At 51.0% G+C, this 20,178-nt stretch overlaps 1 protein-coding gene across 2 annotated transcripts in view; it reads left to right on the top strand.

Moving 5' to 3' along the window:
• Usp53 (ubiquitin specific peptidase 53) overlaps positions 1 to 20,178 on the top strand; it is a 58,625-nt gene that overhangs the window by 17,853 nt on the left and 20,594 nt on the right. For both annotated transcript variants that reach the window (XM_076864500.2, XM_076864499.2), the window contains exons 2-10: positions 1,700 to 1,769; positions 5,358 to 6,018; positions 11,273 to 11,365; positions 13,702 to 13,836; positions 15,232 to 15,345; positions 15,414 to 15,496; positions 17,569 to 17,674; positions 18,137 to 18,283; positions 19,016 to 19,165. In XM_076864500.2, coding sequence (XP_076720615.1) covers positions 5,875 to 6,018; positions 11,273 to 11,365; positions 13,702 to 13,836; positions 15,232 to 15,345; positions 15,414 to 15,496; positions 17,569 to 17,674; positions 18,137 to 18,283; positions 19,016 to 19,165 — 972 coding nt within the window. In that variant the 5' untranslated portion in view covers positions 1,700 to 1,769; positions 5,358 to 5,874. The remainder of the gene's footprint in view (positions 1 to 1,699; positions 1,770 to 5,357; positions 6,019 to 11,272; positions 11,366 to 13,701; positions 13,837 to 15,231; positions 15,346 to 15,413; positions 15,497 to 17,568; positions 17,675 to 18,136; positions 18,284 to 19,015; positions 19,166 to 20,178) is intronic.

The raw sequence follows: 20,178 nt of genomic DNA, 5'->3' as shown, positions 1-20,178 counted from the left end.
GGAGCTGTGGGTGCAGTGGGTCTCTGCCTGCTCTCTGGGCTGCTGTGTGTCCTGGAGGTGAGCCCGTCTGCTGCTCTCTGGGCTGGTCACCCTGTGGGCACTGTCACTGCAGCGCCTCATCTCATTCTTTTCTCTTTTTGGCGGGGGGAAGGATTTTGCCCTTGATTGTTTGCTTTTTGGGTTTTTTTGGATAGTTTTCGCCTCCGACTGATTTATTTTCAGTTCCTTGCTTTCTGTTATGATCAAAGCAGAATACCTCTGTTTGAACCGCATCCTCTAAGCTTTGACATGCATTGCTTTGTCATCAAGTTCTGTATAGTTGGTAATTTCCCTTATGTTTTTCTATTTAGCCAAAGCGTCAGTTTGTTTACTTCTAATTTATACTGTAGACAAGTCTGCTGGGTTTGGGGGACCAGATGCCTGCAAGGTGCCTGTCACTGGAGGTGTGCTCATGATAGTATTCACCCCAGGACTCTCCTGGGCCTGTGTCCAGTTCCTTCCCCTCTGACGGCTGCTCGGAGATCCCCAAGGGGTGGCAGGTCAGCTCTGAGGTGTTGGTTCAGCAAGATAGAAGAGGCCGCTCTCCAGAACATACTCAGTGACCACCCAGCTTCCTGGCAGACAGGGAGGGCAGCGGCCAGCACCACATACACCAGCTGCAGGAGCAAGGGTGCCGAGGGGCTGTGGGCCAGAGCCTTCCCTGGGGCCTAGCGTTCCCCAGGCCTGGGGTTCCCCGGGCCTGGCATTCCCTGGTAGGTTTCCCACAGAGTGTAACTGGTAGGCGTGGATCAATCTGGAGGGGTCCCCTGTGATCAGGCTGTGACTGAGAGGGGTGCTCATGGTGCGGGGTCAGGAGAGAGGGTTTTGGAGGTGGCCACCAGGAGACCACTGGACAAGGTGGGTGTGTGGGCCACCACTGCGAGAGGATCAGGAGGTGCTGATGGCAATGTGTGTGAAGCCTCTGGGGTCCAGGATCCTCTCGGACACCTGGTGGGCATAGTCTCTTAATGGGCACCTCTTTGTGTTCTTCATTATTCACCCCACTCCCTAGTGTCTCAGTAAAATAGCACTTCCATTTTTGGGGGGATTCTTAGTGTTGGGTTATTGAGGCTGAAGTGAGTTTTGTTCTAATTGCTGTTGCAGGTTGATGTCTTGCCAGAGCCTGTGATCATGGAAGCACCTATTTTACTAATCAGCATGAAAGCAGGTTCCTCTCCCTGTCCCCACCAGCAGTGTCGCCTGGGGTTCCTGCTGGTCGAGGGGGACCAGTGCATGCGCACCAGCAGCCTCTGGGCAGGGACCTGTGCCCCCAGATTGGTGGTGGCCGGCCTCAGGACCCAGTCGTAGTCATACTCTGCTCTGGTGTGTTTCAGTGAGGTATAAAGTGGAGCCACACGGGACCCTCGGGCCCTTCAGCCGTGCCTCATGGTGACTGACGTCAGACACCTGCCAGGGGACTCAGGGGACTCAGGGCCCAGCGTCTGTGCTGAGGTGGAATCATGGACATCCTCTGCTAGGCACAAAACCAAAATTCTAGACTTGCAGGGAAGCCAGAGAGTGGGATAATCCAGTACCCAGGGTCAGTCAGTCCAGCCCCGTGGCAGTCTCTGGCCTGCTGTTGTATGCTTGCCTTTTCTTTTTCTTTCTTTTTTTTTTTTTTTAGAGAGAGAATTTTAATATTTATTTATTTATTTTTTAGTTTTCAGCGGACACAACATCTTTGTTTGTATGTGGTGCTGAGGATCGAACCCAGGTCGCACGCATGCCAGGTGAGCACGCTACAGCTTGAGCCCCATCTCCAGCCCCTTGCCTTTTCTTTTAAAAATAGCATTATTGAAATACAACGGCATATACCATGCAGTTTAGCTGTGGGGAGCCGCCGGCCCATGCTCACTTGTGGGGTGGGATCTGGATGCTGTCTTCTGTGGCTGGTTCCTGACACTAGCATGCGGTTTCAGAGCCTGTCCAGGCTACAGGGTGTCCACTCTGCACTGGAGAGTGACCTTCCTCAGTGTGCACACCGGCTGTCACATGTGCCCATCCACACACCTGTGATGCACGTTGGGGCTGCTTCCACAGTGAATGACGTCAGCTCTTCTCTGCACGGTCTCCCCAGTGTTTGTTCAAAGAGTAAACATGGAGTCGCATTTGCATTCCTGGAATAAACTCTGCTTGTCGTCATTTGCCCACTAGTGTGCCACTCTGGCACATCGGTGGACTGCGCTGGGGTTTTAGCCTTGTGCCTCTGCAGTCACGTGTCCCTTGGTCTGAGGTTTGTGACTTCTGCTCTTATGTCGTGTCGGCTTCCTGAGAAGATTCAGGTGTCCTCTAAGGTTGGTCTCCCCCGTGGTCTGCAGCAGCTCCTCACTGGTCAGCAGTTCAGAGCACTGGGTGAAGGGTCTTGAGTTTCGGAACCGGATGTTATTTTCAGTGGGAGAGCTAGGTCCGCCTCCTTCCCAGTCTCTCCGACTCCCTGGTCGTGTCTTGGATGAACGTGGCAGTTGATGTTTACAAGCAACGGCCTGTCCTGGTAGACTTTCAGAGCCACCTGTAAGACTGAGTGGTCTTCTTTCATAGTCACTGTGCTGATGTGCCCGTGGTCACCTGTCTTTCATTGAATCCATTGGTGTGTATATTTCTCTTTTTCTCCTTAGCCAGGCGTGCAAAGACTTTCGTCTCTTAGTCTTTGTAAACTTTTGTTTTGGATTCATTCTCTGCTGTTCGTGGCTCACGGTTCCAGCCCTGCTCGCCTCTTCCCCACATTGGATGATCGTTCTCCATTTTTTTTATTCTTTGCTCCAGTCATTTCAGTCGGATTCTTGGAAGCGCTTAGTCCTTTGCAGGGTATCTGCTCGGCTTGCTTTTTCCCTTTCCTTTCTAGAGATCCTGTTAGGTGGGTATGGATGCTTTTATATTTTATCCAAACCTCTTTGCTCTTAAAACATGTGTCTCTTTCCTTTTTTAGGACTTTGTAGGAAAACCCTGAGCTTGACTTCATGCTCCCCGTGTTCTCCCCCGTAGGTTCTGGTGAGCCTGACCGTGGACCTCTTGGCTTGTGATGGCCTGCCCACGCCTTGGCTTGGTAGGCTGCTGCGTCTCCTCCTGCAGTGCTCCCTGTGCCCTGTGTCGGGATGCTCCCGTTACTCTCTGTGTCCATATGCCGCCCAGCGATTCCAGGCAGAGGGCTGCGGGAACGGAGCTGGTGAGCTGGAGAGGTCCCAGCTGCCAGTGGTCACTGTGCTCATGCCACCCCACTCTGCCGTGGCTGTGCTTTCCCGTGGCTTTCTGTCATGCCGCACGGGGCCAGGTGGGATGGAGCCCGTCATGGCCAGAAAGCTCTTCGCAGGCCTGGCCGGGGGTGCCCCCCGTCCCACCAGTGCGCCTGGTTCTCCAGGTCCCCTTCTGTTTCTCAGGGGAGGACTTCTCTGTGCGTCCTCAGGGCGGGGTGGCAGGGCAGGAGCAGTGGCACCTTCTGGTCTGCCGTCCTGGGCAGGGTCAGGAGCCACGCACCTTAGTCTTCTGGGCTCATCAATGACCCTCACCAAGCCGCATGCCTCTGGGAAGTCCCTGTTCCACATATCTCAGCACTTCCCGACGGCTGTGTTCAGAGAGTGTCGTGCAAGGACTCTTCTTCAGGAATGGGAACTGACTGCCGTGCTGGAGGCGTGAAGGCACGACCCGAGCCATTAGGAACTTGGTCTGCACCAAGGCTCAGGGATCCTTGAGGTCACTTCAGAGGTGGAAGTTGCAGTGTGAAGTGTGGCCTTTGATGCAGCGGGGCTGTGCTGGACCCTACTTTCTGGGTAGGAAGTGGCCGCTGTGAGGAGCCTGGACCCAGGGCCAGGCAGTGGCAGGGGTGCGTGCCTGACCTCGGCTCCCCACTCGATGCCCTTCTTCATTCCTGGGTGTTTGGCACCCCTGGGTGTTGATCAGTGACACTGAGCCATTCTGTGTCAGCCTCATGTGCTGTGAAAGTGAACTGATGACTGTTACCAATTTCAAAGCCACAGAAAGTGCTCTCCGAGGCCCTGAAACTCTGTGGTTTGTCCCCTTCCTCCCTGCCACCTGCCATCCTCGTCGGGGTATCTCCTGCCACCTTGGACTTGCTGCTCCCGCACTGCGCCACGTGTGCACCAGCTTAGCATTTCTGAACGTCTGTTCCTTGCTCTCTGGAAGCTTCTCCACCCATCCATCTTCATGCAGGTGTGACCTCAGCAAGGCATCCTCGGTGGCCTCCTGGAGACCACTGTGGCCACATGGCAGCACTGCATGCCCCTTCCTCACCTGGCCATTCTGTGGGCACTCACACAGCCTACCAGCACACACCACGGCCTACCGTACCTCCTGGGACGCGTAGACAGCCCGTCCTGGTGTCCCCTAGGATGTCTGTCATGGTGCCACCTGGGACATGTGGCAGCCTGTCCCTGTGTCCCCTCGGGTGCCTGTCACCGTGCCCCTGGGACATATTACATCCTGTCATGGTGTCCCTAGGAGGCACCACATCCTGTCGTGGTGTTACTCAGGGCACATTGCAGCCTGTCACAGTCCCCTAGGGCATGCTATGGCCTCTCATGGTGTCACCTAGGGTACGCTGCAGCCTGTCACCGTGATCCTTAGGGCATGCTGCAGCCTGTGTGCTTCCCCTAGGTTGACTGTCATATGTCACCCAGGATGCTGGTGACAGTGTCACCTAGTACACACGACCTAGTTCTCCACAGCATGTCGCAGTGACAAGACCTGCTGGCCTCCTCTGGCTGTCCTGTCTCAGCTCCAGGACCTGAGCATGCATAGCTCAGGAAGAGTGTGGGGAATGCTAAAATGGGTTTGTCAGGGGATGGAGCAGAACTCTGTGGTACTCGTCCAGAAGGTGAGCATTTGAAAGCCCAGTAAGCCAGGAGCATGCGTTCGGGAATAAGGTAGAAATTTATCTTAGTTCACTAAGATTTTTCAATTAATTTTCTGCTAAGTTACACATACCAATTTATGTAAAACTTACTTCTTGAAAAATATGATTCTGTGTGTAAAAGACAATAAGGAGTCTGTACGTATGTATGTTTAATAAACAGCAGCTTAGTATTGACAGGATACCTCCTGAGATCTCACTTAATTCTATTTTTTTGGGAAATGTTTTCTTCATGAAACTATTCGTTGAACATTGAAAGCCTGGGGCAGGTAGTAATTCATGTCATATCAATGTTTTTAAAAACTCGCAATAATATTTTTCATATTTTAGAATGTTTTTCTAATCCTTTTTATGAGTTTTAATTCCATGTTTGATTTTCATGTTTAGCTGGCAAAGTAGGAATCTTCTTGAGCCACTTGTGCTTTTAGTCAAACATTTCTTTTCTTTCTTGTAGGTTTGCTCTGAGGCCACATTAATGAGACACATGGAGTCACCTTTGACAACATCACCTGGGAGAGACTGATGTCTTTGTCCTTAAAAAGCCACGTGGACAACAAATAGCGGAGGAGCCGAGTGCCAACGCTGCGCCTTTTAGTGTCATCGATATGTTTGTTAAAGCGTCAAGACAGAGGATTTGTGCATGAAGAAAACAATTTGTTCATCAGTGTTATTTTTAGCAGCTTTTAAAAACTCTCATCTTACTGTGTACACCGTTCCTACAGCATCTAAGACGTAAAAGTCTCCACCGTGTCTAAGTAGCTTTCCTTTTTTCCCGGGGACTTCAGCTGACCTGGTTCCTGTGCATCCAGGTCTTCAGAGGCTCTGCACCAGGGAGACATGGACTTGGGGGCTCAGGCTGCACTGCGGGGCTGCAGTGGGCTTCAGCGGACGGTTCGAGACGTCGCTCATCGCCCTCAGAGTCCTCACCTGCGTGTGTGGGTCCTGGCGTCGGTGCGGACCGTGGCCTGAGCATGGCCTGGGTGAAGTTCCTGCGGAAGCCTGGGGGCAGCCTTGGGAGAGCCTACCAGCCGGGCAGCACACTGTCACTGGCACCCACCAAGGGCCTGCTGAACGAGCCTGGGCAGAACAGCTGCTTCCTCAACAGCGCTGTCCAGGTGAGCCGTGGGGCGTCTCCCCCGAGAGCAGAGGCGCTGTGGGATGGGTGGCTGGTTGAAGGTACTGTCGGTGGGGACACAGTGGGCATTTGGGCTTTTATGGTAAAGGGAAATGGTTTTTCACTAGGATGGGGTGTGACTGTGATGATATAAAGCACTCTTATTCAAAATGTTCAGTTCATTAAATGTCACCTTGCTTTCCATCAGCCAACACTCCCTGCCTTTCAGAAGAAATCCAGGGACGCCCCAGTAGAGAGGATCAAACGCAGCGCTGTGTGGCTGCGAGGGTAACGGAGCTTTCTCAGTGGTCACACTCGCTCCCCCTCTGCCGTGGCCATTCTGCCTGCTCTGGGGCAGTGACCGAGCACCCCTGCACTGGGGACGTCGAAGGCCGATCCTTTGGCTTCAGTTCTTGCAGAAGCTCTGTTAATCACAAATTGTACTGTCCTCCTTTCTTGCCTCAGATAAGGGGCACCCTGGTTCATATTCAGAAAAGTTCCAGACCTCTCCATCTTCCTGAGAACAGAAAGGAGCACTGCTTTAATAAGCAGATCGGGATGTCAGGCATGGAGACACCTGTGTCATCTGTGACAGATGTCACAGGTTGCCAGGTGCACGGACATCTGGCTGCTACTTCATGTCTTGGTGGCCCTCCAGCTGAGAACAGACGTCATGGGCTATGTCAGGTGCAGAGATCTGACCGACGCTGACTTCTCATGGCCCTGCACCTAGAGCTCACCTAGAGACAGAAGATCAGTGCAAGTAAGAGAGCATTGGTCCACGTTGACTTAAGACCCCAGAGCAGTCACTCTTCTGTCCTGGCATGAGGATCTATTCTGCTTTAAGTATTACGAGAAAAGAAGAAAACGTCTGGTGAAGGGAACTGGGTATGAGGAAACGTCCCATATCAAAGCCGATGCTTTCAGGAAGGTCTGCACATCAGACCTTCTCCTGCTCTTTGATTTTAGCTTCTCCCTCGGTTTCTGTGTTTCTCCTTAGTTCCTCCAAAACTATATAGTTTAGGAAACAAAAGGCAGGTAACAAGAGCAAATTCTCAGGCTATGTTCATAGGAGAGAACTCAAGTGTTTCCTATTCTGAGTAGGAGGACCCGGTCACGGAGGTGGCTGCTTAGGAACTCGCCTGCCTCCTCAGTGTTTCCTGTCCCCCTGTGGAGGACCCAGTCACAGGGAGCCCTGGCCCCCCTGGAGGCATCCGTCTCACGTTTTTGGGCTGCTGAAGTCGCCCCACAACCCACTGATGGTTTCCTTCTCTCCTGACCTTGTGTTTCTCTTCCGTTCGCGTCTTCTGCACTGCCTTTCGGGTTCATTCATCTTTTCCTTCCTGACGTCTCATCTGCTGTCAGTCCCATTAATTTCATTTCTGTCTTTGATGCTGCAGGTCTCACTTGTGGAAGTGTCCTAACACCCTTCCTCTGTCTCTGGGTCCGTGTTCAGTCTTACTTTTGCCCGTTAAGCACATGAAATCAGGTGTGACTCTTGTTTTCTTGTGCTTTTCTGTCAATAGTGCAATCCTGGATGAGTGTCAGTGACCCGTTTTCCTAGCCGCCCTCTGGGCTGAGTCTCCTTCCTTGGCAGTCTGGTGGTTTTTTATTGCAGGTGGGACAAGTTTTGCCTGTTGAGTCGTGGTGTTTTCACTTCCTCACACTATCTTGAACCTTGCATCTGTTTGGAAGCAGTTTGGCCACTTCCTGCCAGTGGTGATTTGGCAGGACCAGGTCCTGCTTATCCTGGGCTCAGTTTCTGTAGAGACTGCCTTTCTTCTTCAGCTGACGTTCTCGGAGTCTTGCAGTTTTCAGGGGCCCCTGGGAGCAGCACGTCCCTGGTCCACAGAGTTCTGTGCCTTGCTCCTGGAGTCCTGTCAGCTCTTCCCAGCTGGAGACCTGGCACCCGCTCTGCTGGAAGCCCAGCCACCTGCCAGCTCCCACGGCTTCCCGAGGCTTCCCAAGGCTTCTCCTGGCTGCAGAGCCTGGTTTGCAAAGCCACCTCACTGACAAAACAGTACTTCAGGTGGACTTTCTGTCATTTTAGAAATTCAACATTCATATTAGTATGCGGTTTGGGAAATGTTTTTGAATACTACTAAGAAATAAATTGTTTGTGGCATACATTTTGTAAGATACTAAAAGCAGACATTATTAAAGTGGATGGGTTTCAGCTGGGCACAGTGGCACATGCCTGTGATCCAAGTGACTTGGGAGCCTGAACAAGAGGATCACAAATTCAAGGCCAGCCTCAGCTGGTAAGCAAGACCCTGTCTCAAAATATAAAAAGGAAAAGGCACTAGGGGTGTGGCTCCATGGTTGGGCACCCCGGGTTCAATCCCTGGTAAGGAAGGGGTGGTCTTGATATGTCAGAAAGTAAATTTATATGCCATTTCTCAGTTTCAGTCTTTAAATTATTGTAATGAGGAATTTGATGAAAGGTTTGTGTTTCTTCATTAAGTGTGTGTATGTATATTGACGTTTTAGGAATAAGCAATATGTATATTAAATGCATTAATTTTTTTAGTCTCCATATTAAATTGCTGTGTGAAGGTAATGAAAAACAAAAGTTCATATTACTAAAAAGTAGTCCACCAACTAGTTTAGACTTCAAATTTTTTAATAGTATAATATAACCATTTAAAAAAGAAATAGGATAAAGATTGACTACTTAGAATGATTATTTTTGATAGAGATTAGCAAAACAGGCTTCACACATTCTGTACATTATTATGTTGAATAATGTACAGAGAAGTTTTTGTTTAAAAAAATTTAAAATGCTTTTTCTGTAACTTAAAATTCTCCTACTGCGTCCAATGGGCAGTACTTGCCTTGGAGCAGAGGCGGGGGCTGCCTGTCATCCGGGTGTGTACCTCTGCCAGGAGGTGCACCAGCTGGGTGGACTCGCGGCCTGAGAAACCAGTGCGTGAGCTGAAGCCAGCTGTCTGCCTCTGCCTCTGCAGGCCAGAAAGCCCACCTTAGCACTGGCAGCCAGTCGAGGCAGGGGTGCTCCGAGGTTGCAGGGGCAAAGCTGGGTTCCTCTCCACTGCTGTGGAGGGACCTGTTGGCAGCTCGTGACGGGGGCCGTGCCCTGCAGTGCTGCAGCAGACCTCAGCAGCTCACTGCCAATTTCCGCATTTTTGCCTCTCAGATTCAAAGAATGAAATCCACGGACAGTCATGGTAGGCAAACGTGAAAGGGTAGGATTTATTAGAGAAGAAAAGAGGAACTCCCACAAGTTGAGAGGGGACCTGGTAGCAAGCACATTTCCATCGTGCACTGGAGCATAGGGTTATGGAGCTCTGGGAAAGGCAGTGGTGTGGCTGATCAGTTCTTGGAAAGCACCGATGCTCTTGGTCAAGATCTGTGCTAAACTGGTATTGAATAAGTGCCAGAACTGTTGGTCAAAATCTGTACTAAGCAGGTCTTGGAAAAGCACTGGTGCCGCTGGTCAAAACCTGTGCCAGAGGACTTGGAAAAGTAGCAGCGCTGTTGGTCTGCCACGGTCTTCTAACTGGCTGTGCCCTTTTAGCCCTGGAACCTCTGCTCGGGTCCACCCCCATTTCTGTTTTTACCCTGTCCCTGGAGAAAGGGTTGGCTGGAATGTTTGGGATGATTCCACAGGTTAACCTCATGAAGTGGCCTTAATATTTAAAAAAAAGAAAAGAAGCCAGAGCACTTAATGGGGGCCCATACTTGTCCTCCCTTACCCCCTGGGGAGGTGTGAGCAAGCGGGAAGAGCTGGTCTGGTGGCGTGCGTGCATGGTTGCTGATGCACATCTAGACAGAGCTGCGGCCTGTAGTCCACAGGGCTGCTGAGGCACATGGTGTCCACACTGTGCCTAACCCCAAGTGACCCAGTTCAGTCTTCACAGAAGCCCCTAGAGTAGATACTGTGTTTGTCATCAATTTACTGAGAAAACCGAGTCTTAGGAAGTATTTTGCCCAAGTCTGACCTGAAGTTGGTAGTAGTGAACAAGAGTTGGAAGCTGAAGGCCTGCCCTTGGGGTGCGGCTGACCATAGCTGCTCTGCATTGGCAGCTCCTGCCCTCATCCCAACCTCCTTGTGGGCGGAGTGGGTTCAGTGTGGTTTGCTTTATAGTGTGATGAGAGATGACAGGAAGGGAAGTTTCTAAACATTACCAAGGGCTTAGCAAAATAGTTAAGTTTTTATGATTGATAAATGGATTAATCATATGGCGTTAGTTTCAACCACTATGAAAGGCAGTGTGGAGCTTCCTCAAAAGACTAGTCACGGAACCACCATCTGGCCCAGCTGTACTGCCCTCGGTATTGATCCTAAAGAATTCAAGTCGTCATACTACAGAGTATTTGCACACAGTGTAGCAGCACATTTCATGGTAGCCCAACTATGGAACCAGCCTAGGTGTCCATCAGTGGATAAACGGGTAAAGAAAATGTGAAAATACACGATGGAGTTTTATTTATCCATTGAGTGAAATTATGTCATTTTCAGGAAAATGGGAGGAACTTGAGACCATTGTGTTTAAGTGAAATAAGTTAAATTCAGAAGGGCCAGCGGCTGTATATGTTCTCTCATATGTGAAAGCTAAAAGAAAAGAAAGATGGGGGAAAGAGACGCTCATGAAAATCAAAGGTAGGAGGTGGGAGGTGAGGGGCAGGTGCTGGGGAGGAATATTAGCCGGTGGTATTGTTATTCTGTGTGCAGGTACAGTATGTAACAACAGATCCCAGTGGGTGCACAACTAAAGTACACCAATGAAAAGCGTGGAGAGAGAGAAGGCGACCTTCAAAGGGAAATCCTGAAATGTTCCTTTAGTTAGTGAGCAGTTGAAAACGTAGGTGACGTTCTGTGCGTGTGCCCACCATGCTTCTGGTCACCTCTGCCCGGCCTCTGCAGGCCCACCTCCCCTGGGTCCACCTGGCGTTAGGGTCTACTGTATTTCCTCCCCAGAGTGCAGTTGTTCCAGGTGTCGCCCCCACTTCCTCATCCAGGCCGCTGCCGGGTCTTCCTCTTAGCACCCTGCGCTGCTTGTTCATATTAGGTCTTGACCGGTAGTGAGTTCTCCGTGAGTCAGTGAGCGTGTTCCGCTCCATCTTCTGTGTGCGCACAGTGGGTCTTATACTTGCTGCTGTTCAGTGGCTGTGCACCTCTGTTTATGTACGGAGATAAAGAAGCTACTTATCAACCTTTTGCAACTCTCCAAATATCCAAGTTTTTCATTGTGAGCAAAGTCTCACTGCTCCTTCTCCTCCACCCTGTTCTTCAGGTCTTATGGCAGTTGGACATATTCCGACGAAGCTTACGGGTTCTGACTGGACATGTTTGTCAGGGAGAAGCCTGCATATTTTGTGCACTGAAGGTAACATTTTAATAGATATGAAAAATTATTATCAATTATTTCTCCAAAAATTTAACTTTGATAGTTGACATATTTGGTCAGTCCTTGGCAATGAGAGTTTGTGGTCAAGTGGGCTTGCAGACACCTCTGCGGTGTTTCTGCTCCTTCCTGCCCAGAGTGCCTCCTGGAGCAGGGCCAGGCTGCTGACTGACTCCCCACAGCCCCCGCCCTGCTATCTGTTGGGGTCGCGTTCTTGGGAGGCAGGCACCATGCTGTGAGGAAGCCGAGCCTCTGAGGAGACCTCGGGTGGGTGTTCTGGGTGTCACCCACCTGGACCTGCAGACCCGAGAGAGCCGCTTTCTGTGACCCCAGGTCCTGCGTTCAAACCATCCCCAGGAGCGAGTCCGTGGGGGACAGGGTGAGCCATTCACTGATTGCAGAGTCCGATCAAAGCAAGCGTTTTCAGGGCTAAGCTTGCAGAGTTTGTTGAGGGTGGTCAACACCTGGCCTGAGCTCAGGTTGCGCAGGGCTTCCAAGGCCCTGATGCAAATTATGGCTACCTCTGGTGGGTGGCCAGATACGGGGTCGCTCTGCGTGGCACGTGAAGCAGGCTGTCTGGCTGGGATGGAGAGAAGGTAGACGATGGCAGAAACAGGGCCCTGTGGACAATTCATTTTTGTAACTGAAAATCTTTTGCCCAAGAATTTAAGATTGGATGAACACATTTTAAAGATAAATGTTTTTTATTCTTTTAGGTTCTAAAATATTCTTAATGAAGACACACACATGTATACACAGGAACATAAAATTAAAAACGAAACAAAAAAATTTCATGTCTTAGATTTTCTTGTTCCTGAAAAGGCTTTTTGAATAAATGGCCCCAAGAGGACATGTCATATTGTCTTCTTTCAAATGTGGTAGGGTGTCCTTGTTACAAGGCAGAGAATCAGCCTCGTCAGATCATGGTGTCGCTTTATTTACTCTGCAGGGTGTCTGAGCATCCTGCTCTCTATGTCACTGAGTTTCTACCCTCCCCTGTCCCATGCCCCCACCCCCAAGCACTGGCTGGCCACTGTGGCCACTGCCTGCTGACCTTCTCTGCTCCTGGGCTCACACGCTGCTTTCTTGGTGCATTTTCCCAGGTCCCCTTCTGTCAGTGAGGCCTGCCTGATGGCCCTGGGCAGGAAAGGCCGTGTCCCTAACCCCCCCCCCCCCCCCCCGCCCAAGCAGGCCTCAGCTGTCACCTGCGTTCCCTTCTCTCTCTGCCCTTCCTGGTCCCACTGTTGTATGTGACGGCTCATTTGCAGTTTGCTGCCATGACTGGACGGCAGCTCCTGTGCAGGTGGGACCACGGACACTGGCAGGCAGGAGGGCATGTCACAGAAGGCCTGGGGGACCAGCACCTCAACCCAGAGTGCTGCTTGCCTGATCCAGCACTCATGATCATAGCTGTCAGAGTGTCTTAAGTAACTGTAGTCCTGGCTGCCTGATAGTATTTGAGTCTTTATTCTCAAGTTTCTTATTCTATTAATAAAATTTTCAGCAGTAGAGAACAGGTTAATTTTTTTTTTTTTTTTTTTTTTGGTGATGCTGCTGGGGATGGAACTCAGACCCATGCATTTTAAGCAAGCAGTCTACCATTGAGCTACAGCCCTGGCCAGAGCAGATTCTTTAATTACTTGCCTGGCCTGACTGTGCATTGGCCCTGGAGAACTGGAGGGACCAACCCCTGAGCTTCCGCACCAGATGGGCTCTTATTCAGGGGTTGCCTCTGAAGATCTCTGCTCTGCGACCTCCTTCCCCAGGAGTTGGTCACCGCAACTCGGCTTACTCACAAGCTTGTCTTTTTTGTTTATTTTTTGCTTAAATTCAATAAAGACATTAGAAATCTAAAGTCATACCTACACTTTCACATTCTTGAATGATGTTTTACTGCTTCTTGGGTTTATGTTAAAAGTATTCTCTAAGACCGGAAATTGACAACTTGGGGTGGCTTTTCTTAAGTATTTAAAGTAATCATGAGCTCTTTTCTGACTCTTACAAAATGTACTGTTGCGTTTTTGAAAGTAAGTTCCTGCTCTTCTTGGCTGGCGGGTTCGGTTCCACCGAGGGTGCACGGCAGCCTGTGGGCGCAGAGCAGCTCGTCTCTGCCTGCTCCCGTGCTTTCTGCTGGGCCGTGGGCAGGGTGCCTCTGCTGCCAGTGACCTTTGGTGTGGAAGCCGCCAGCCTGTGCTGCGTTCCCCGTAATCGATGTGTGTGCGGATCTGTGTCGCCTGAGTTTCTCCAGGTCTAGTGACCTCGCTCGGTGCTCGGGGTCACTGGCGCCCATGCACCGCTGTCCTCGCTGCCTCTTGCAGACGATGTTCGCGCAGTTCCAGCACAGCCGGGAGAAAGCCCTGCCCTCCGACAACGTCAGACTCGCGCTGGCCGAGAGCTTCCGCGATGCCCAGCGCTTCCAGCTGGGCCTCATGGACGACGCCGCCGAGTGCTTCGTAAGTGCCGCGGGGTCTTCCTACAGGGTCCTCCCGCCAGGTCCTCCCGCGCAGAGTCGCCTGCACCGTCCGCAGGCGCAGCTGAGACAGGGCTGCCAGTGTGTCCACGGAAGGCCCATCTCAAGGTGACTGTAGGTCCACCTGTTTCCTGTTCAGCATTTGGTTTTGACTGATTGTGCTGCTCTAGTTCTGCGGGTGTTAGGCCGTGAGAGCACTGGGCCCTCTATCCACTGGAACACAGACCTCTGAGCTCTGTTCTGAAGCCGCGTCCTGCCTCGGGCCTCCCTGGGCCGCTCGCAGCAGTGACCGGCCCTCACGCGGCCACCCCCTGGCCATCCCCTGGCCATCCCCTGGCCATCCCCTGGCGAGGGCTACAGCCGCCCTAGGGAAAGCGGCTTGGGACGCTCTGCGGGGAGGCTCTGGGGTGTCACAGCTCTGTCCCTGTGCTCCGGATGTCGCCGTTTCTTCTCCCTCGTTCCAGTTTCTGTCCAAGACACTCTGGACTCTCCTGGGACAGACCCCACGGCTCCTTCCCATGTTTCCTTAACAGCCGTATTTCACGTTCCTTAAATAGGACTTTTTTATCTGTCATTTTGTCAAAGATCGAATTAAGACCTACTTATCAAGCAGTGTCTGCCCAAAGCACTCCAGGGGGTGCCCCGAGTTCCTGGGGAATGTGGGGTTGGGCACAGCTGTCCTATGCTGTCAGGTCTCCGTCCTGGCAGGAGCCAGCCTGGCCTTGCCTGCTCCGCCGCCTGTGTCAGAGGCATGCTCCGGGACGGGCACTCTGGTGTTTTTTATTTACATTCGACCCATTTCTTAAAACAAATGTTTTGCACAATACTGAACTTTAGTTTTACTTTCTTTTAAGTGAAGTTTACTCATACATGCTCATCAAAATTCATAGTGTCCAGAAATCAGGGCTTCTATGATTGAACAGTTTCAGATATCTTGGGGCAGAGGAGGGAGATGTGGGCTCACCTAGGTACAGTTAAGAGAGTGAATGACATGGTCAGTTTCTCAGGATTCCTGTGAGTGGGTGTCCCTCTCCACCATCAGTGTTTCAGGCTGTATCAGCTGGCCAGTGGGTCCAAGCAGGGTTTTAAAAAGCTCCTGAGTTTCTACAGGTGAGGGAACCAGGAGCAGAGACTGCAGTGTTTTCCAATATCACATCCAGGTCAGCCGCCAAGGGTCACTGCAGGTTGGCTCTGGAAGGACTTTGAGGTCTTTGCTTGTGAGATTTCTCCTGTTACTTTCCCCCTGGTGTTGGGGAGTTGATTTGTGAGGAACACGGAACTGACTGTCCCAGCTCCCGTGTCACACTGGACGGTTCAGCAAGAGTGAGGTTTTGCAGTGCTCCTGCAAGGGCAGCCCGACTGTCTGTTTTTGAATTAGGAGAACATCCTGGAGCGGATCCACTTCCACCTGGTGCCGAGCAGAGACGCAGACATGTGCACCTCCAGGTCCTGCATAGCCCACCAGAAGTTCGCCATGACCCTGTATGAGCAGGTGAGGCAGCAGCTGCCCTTTGGGGCCCTCGCCTGGTCACTCATGGACTAACTGTGTGTCACCCCTAGTGCGTGTGCCGCAGCTGTGGAGCCTCTTCAGATCCTCTGCCTTTCACGGAGTTCGTGCGGTACATCTCCACCACAGCCCTCTGGTAAGAGCCTGGCAGCCGTGCCTGCTAGCGCCTGGTATTGATTCTGTAAGTCACGCTGTGTGGACTGCTGTCCAAGTGATGGCTGCTGTGCAGCTGGGGGTAGAGCACCTCTCCTCAGTGCTTCCTCCAGCCTCTTGCGGGTAGTTACCCTACCCAGACCGTGTGGGACCAGATGTTTGGATTTCAGAGTTTGAACTGTCTGATGTACATCGTGAGCATCTGGGAGAGGGACCCAGTCTAAACAACAGATCCCATTCATGTCCGTACACCTCTTGCACAGCCCGAGTGGTTCTACAGGTGTTCTCCAGTGCCTGAGCTGCAACTGTGCCTGTCATGTGAGGTCCGGCCTGGAGTTTTCTGTTGGTGGCACTATGTCACTACTCAAGAAGCATTGGAGTTTGGAGCATTTCAAATTCTGGATTTTCAGATTAGGGTGCTCAGCCTGTGTGTGTCGGTGACATGCACAAAACATTACTCAAAATTTCTGTTTATATTTCTAGCAAGGTCTTGGGACTGTGAAGGGAGGTAAAGTGGCAAGCTCTGGTCAGCGGAGTGCAGACAGTGTCTTACCCCCTTCCTGAGGGAGGGAAATGGGTGCCAGAGCGTCGTCACCCGGGCATTTGGGGACTCAGCCTTGCCACCATCCTCTGCCTGCTGCTCTTCTACTTGTCTAAGGATCAAAGACTGGTCACAGGTCCAGACCTGATCCCAGAGGTGGCCGATGACCCTGGGAACTATCTGCCATTTCCCAAGTTTTTGAGAGCCCAGGTGCTGTGTGGTGGAAAGTGAAGAGACTCAGAACGTGGAAGCAGAAGCTTCTGGGTGGCAGGGGTAGCACGAGTCAGGGCACTGGCCAGACCTTGGCAGAGTGAGCACAGGCCCTTTGCTCCTACCTGAGCTCGCGGCTCTGCAGTGTCTCTCAGAGGTCATCCTGTTTGGTGTCTCACATGCACCCACGAGCAGGGCTGGGAGTTCTGGTGGGGCAGCAGGCTCTGAGGTCTGGTTGGTCGCAGTGGGTGGTCAGTCCACTGTCAGTGTGCACACAAAACAGAATGGCATTGGAGTGGGGAGAGACCAGGAGCTAAAGGCTACAAATCTCACTCTGCTTCTAAAAGGGCACAACCCCAAGCAGCAGCTAGATAAGGAGACCCCATCAGTGGTCCCACTGGCGCTCAGACTCGGAGCCCACTTACGCATGTGCTTGTTTAGAGCGCCTCTCTAGTCGGGAGAGAGTAGTGGACGTGGACTGGATGCTCGCCACATGCCAGGCTGAGTGTGAGTTGTTGATTTTGATCTCAACAGCAGCAGAAGTGGGCAGCTGGGGTTGATCTGGCAAGAGCTTGAGTCAGGATGGAAAGCTGGTCTGCCACTGCACAGCGACCTCAGGAGTGTGTGGTGGGCCACTGCTCCGAGGTCCAGACGTGCTCCTGGAGGGCGCTGGAGGTCCCTCCCTCCGGCTCTGAGGTCCAGCCTTGCTCCTGGAGGGCACTGATGCCCTCAAGCCCCGTGAGCTGTTGGCTGTGCAGAACAGGACTCTGGGATGGAGAGCAGGTGGACAGTGCTGCCTTCGCGTCCCTCTGAGCATGTTAGAGAGCTGTTCTGGTGCTCACCACCCCATGTGAGGAGTGATTCTGGGGAGGTGAGTGGCGACACCCTTACCCACATGGGGGGCCTGTGGGCTCCGTCGGTGTGACCAGCCTCTCCAGGGAGCCACAGCCAGCAGGTGGTGACTCTGCCTTCTGCTGAGGTCCTGTGCAGTTGGTGCCCTTGTCTCTGGGGCTGAGGCCCAGAGCCTGTCCTGAGGTCTTGCTCTCCTGTTGGGGCCAGTGTGGGCTCCAGTGCTTACCTGGGGTGCCTCAGGTCCCACGTCTGGCCCCTGTGGGGGGCCGACTTCATGCCCATGCCCACCTGACCTGGCTTTTCATCACGCACCTGCTGCAGTTTCCACCGCATGGAGATTCACGTGAGGTTGATTGTCCAGGCTGGGCCCTGGTGAGGTAGGGAAGCAGCTGCGACGTACTGATCTGTTTTCAGTCCACAGGCCACATTGGGACTGCTGCTTTTTTTTGTAGCAATGAAGTTGAGAGAATGCTGGAGAGGCACGAACGCTTCAGGCCTGAAATGTTTGCGGAACTGCTGCAAGCAGCCAACACAGCCGGCGACTACAGGAAGTGCCCTGTGAGCAGGGTCTGGGTGTGGGCCCCGTGCAGGGTCAGCTGAGGGTGCAAGTCGCATGCTGGCTCCACACAGGAGCCATCTGTCCTAGCTCTGTTTCTTTTAAAAACTTGTATTGTGGTCAAGAGATTTAAAGCAGCACATGCCATTCAATTTTTTTGGAGGTTCTGGGATTTAGCACTTGCGTTTAAAGAGGTTTCTCTTCTTTCTTGGAATAGACATGATAAATGATATTCTTTTCTCATCTAATATTGGTACTAGCTTTTACCTGCTTTCTTTAGGCTACATTCTTGTTTTAACACATCTACAAAAACACCAAAGAATATTTTGATTTGAAGTAAACTGCCTTTTTAATCAGTTATTAGAAGAGATTAGCAATTTCTCAGGGAAAAAAATGAGTTCAGATGGTCTTTATATAACGTAAATTGCATAATTTCAAAACTTGCCTTTTGTGTTTTTCTTTAGAGTAATTGTGGCCAAAAAATAAAAATCCGCCGTGTTTTAATGAACTGCCCAGAGATTGTCACGATCGGTTTGGTCTGGGACTCAGAGCATTCTGACCTGACTGAGGACGTCGTCCGGAACCTAGCAACACACCTCTATCTTCCTGGGGTAGTGTACCTGTGTTCCTTCTTTTCCCTTTTATCTTAAATTCCTCTAAACACCTTCATGTGTTGTGATACACATAGTTTTGCTTTTTAGAACCTAGATTCTTTTAAAGAAAACACTGTATTTCTGGGTGGTGTGGCACAGACAGATCTAGTTGGCTCAGGTGAGGGGATGTTTTTCTCACAAAGCTCAGAAGGGCTTTCAGTGCAGACCAAACTCCGTCATGCCTTTTGCCCTGAATGACAGGGACAGTATGACTTCATCCGTAGTCAGTGTGTACCTGGAAAAGGCTTAAGATATAAGATTCAGGGCTGGGGATGTGGGTCAAGCGGTAGCGTGCTCGCCTGGCATGCGTGCGGCCCGGGTTCGATCCTCAGCACCACGTACAAACAAAAAATAACTAAAAAATAAATATTAAAAATTCTCTCTCTCTCTCTTTAAAAAAAAATGACGTAAGATCCACCTGTTACACTGCTCTCTTATGCTTCACTATTATTCTCTTAATATATTGTAGCTGGTTTATGTCACAGTTAAGATTTCAGATAGGTGTACTTCAGGAAATACTTTAACGTCTGTTCACGTGTGTGGTCTGCGGGGAGTGTGATGGAGCTCACGGTCTGTTAGGGCTGGCCCTGTGCTGGCGCTGCACAAACCTCCTGCACTTGATGAGCGCAGTCTTCACAGACTCGTGAGTCTTGGGACTCAGTGGTGAACCTGCCGACCGTTTCTCAACAGCTATTCTACAGGGTCACGGACGAGAGCGCCCGGAGCAGTGAGCTGCACCTGGTGGGCCTGATCTGCTACGCCAGCCGGCACTACTGCGCCTTCGCCTTCCACACCAAGAGCTCCAAGTGGGTGTTCTTTGATGATGCGAATGTGAAGGAGGTGAGGCCTTCACTCGCTGGGAGAGCTATTTTGATAGTTCTTTTTAGGAATAAATGATATAACTACACGAAATGATGGAATTATTACATGAAGTAACAGTGAAACCGGGTTTGAGATGAAACCAGATTCTCTGCCTCTGCGGGCGAGCGAGTCTGCACAAGCCCCAGGCCTCTGAGCTGAGAAAGCTCTTTGGTGTTGGCAGCTAGTCACAGCAGGAAATGCCTGCTGGCGCCAGCTCCACCGGCTACAGCCAGCAGAGCCGGATTCTTCTCCACGACAGTGTTGGGCTGTGCCTGTTGGGATTGAAGCAGACCCCAGTAGTCTATCACCAGTTTCTTTTTGGATTCGTGTCTCATAGAATTCAAAGAATGAAATCTATAGACAATGAAAGAAAGGATTTATTTAAAGTGAGAAGAAAAAAGCCTTGCTGGGCCCGAGGGGGACATCTGACAGCAGATTACCACTGAAGTGCACTAGTCTAGGGGCTTGTATAGCTACTGGGTAGGGGCACTGATCTGTGCTAATCAAGTATTGGAAAATACCAAGGCTGTTGATCAAAATCTACACTAATCAGGTATTAGAAAAGTGTTAAGGCTGTTGGTAAAAATCATTTCCAGTTGGATTGTCTTCTTACTAATAAGCTGGAGAAATTCTTTATTCTCTACACCAGTTCTTTATTAGATTTTTATTGCTTATTTTAAAGCTTAGCAGTATGTCTTTGCAAGAGCAGAAGTTATTAATTAATTTTAACAAAGTCCATTTTGTTACAGTTTTCTTGTACGGTTCATTTGGTTCTAATCTTTGCTGTCCACATGTTGAAAAGATTTTCTCGTTATTTTTTTCTGGACGCTTTGTAGTTGGAGTTGGTTTTCCTTGGGGCAGTGGGCCAGAGCTCTTCTTCCCTGGCTGGCTGTCCAGCTTCCAGCCCCGTTTGTGGAGCAGACCTGCTTCTGTTTCTCCACCGAGTGACCTTGAATCCTTGTCAAAAGTCAGACAGCCTAACTTACAGTGTC

This window comes from Callospermophilus lateralis, chromosome 8 (genome assembly GCF_048772815.1).
Source record: "Callospermophilus lateralis isolate mCalLat2 chromosome 8, mCalLat2.hap1, whole genome shotgun sequence".
Taxonomy (NCBI): Eukaryota; Metazoa; Chordata; class Mammalia; order Rodentia; family Sciuridae; genus Callospermophilus; species Callospermophilus lateralis.
The sequence above is the reverse complement of the archived record's forward strand: the minus strand, read 5'-3'. Positions and strand labels throughout refer to the sequence as shown.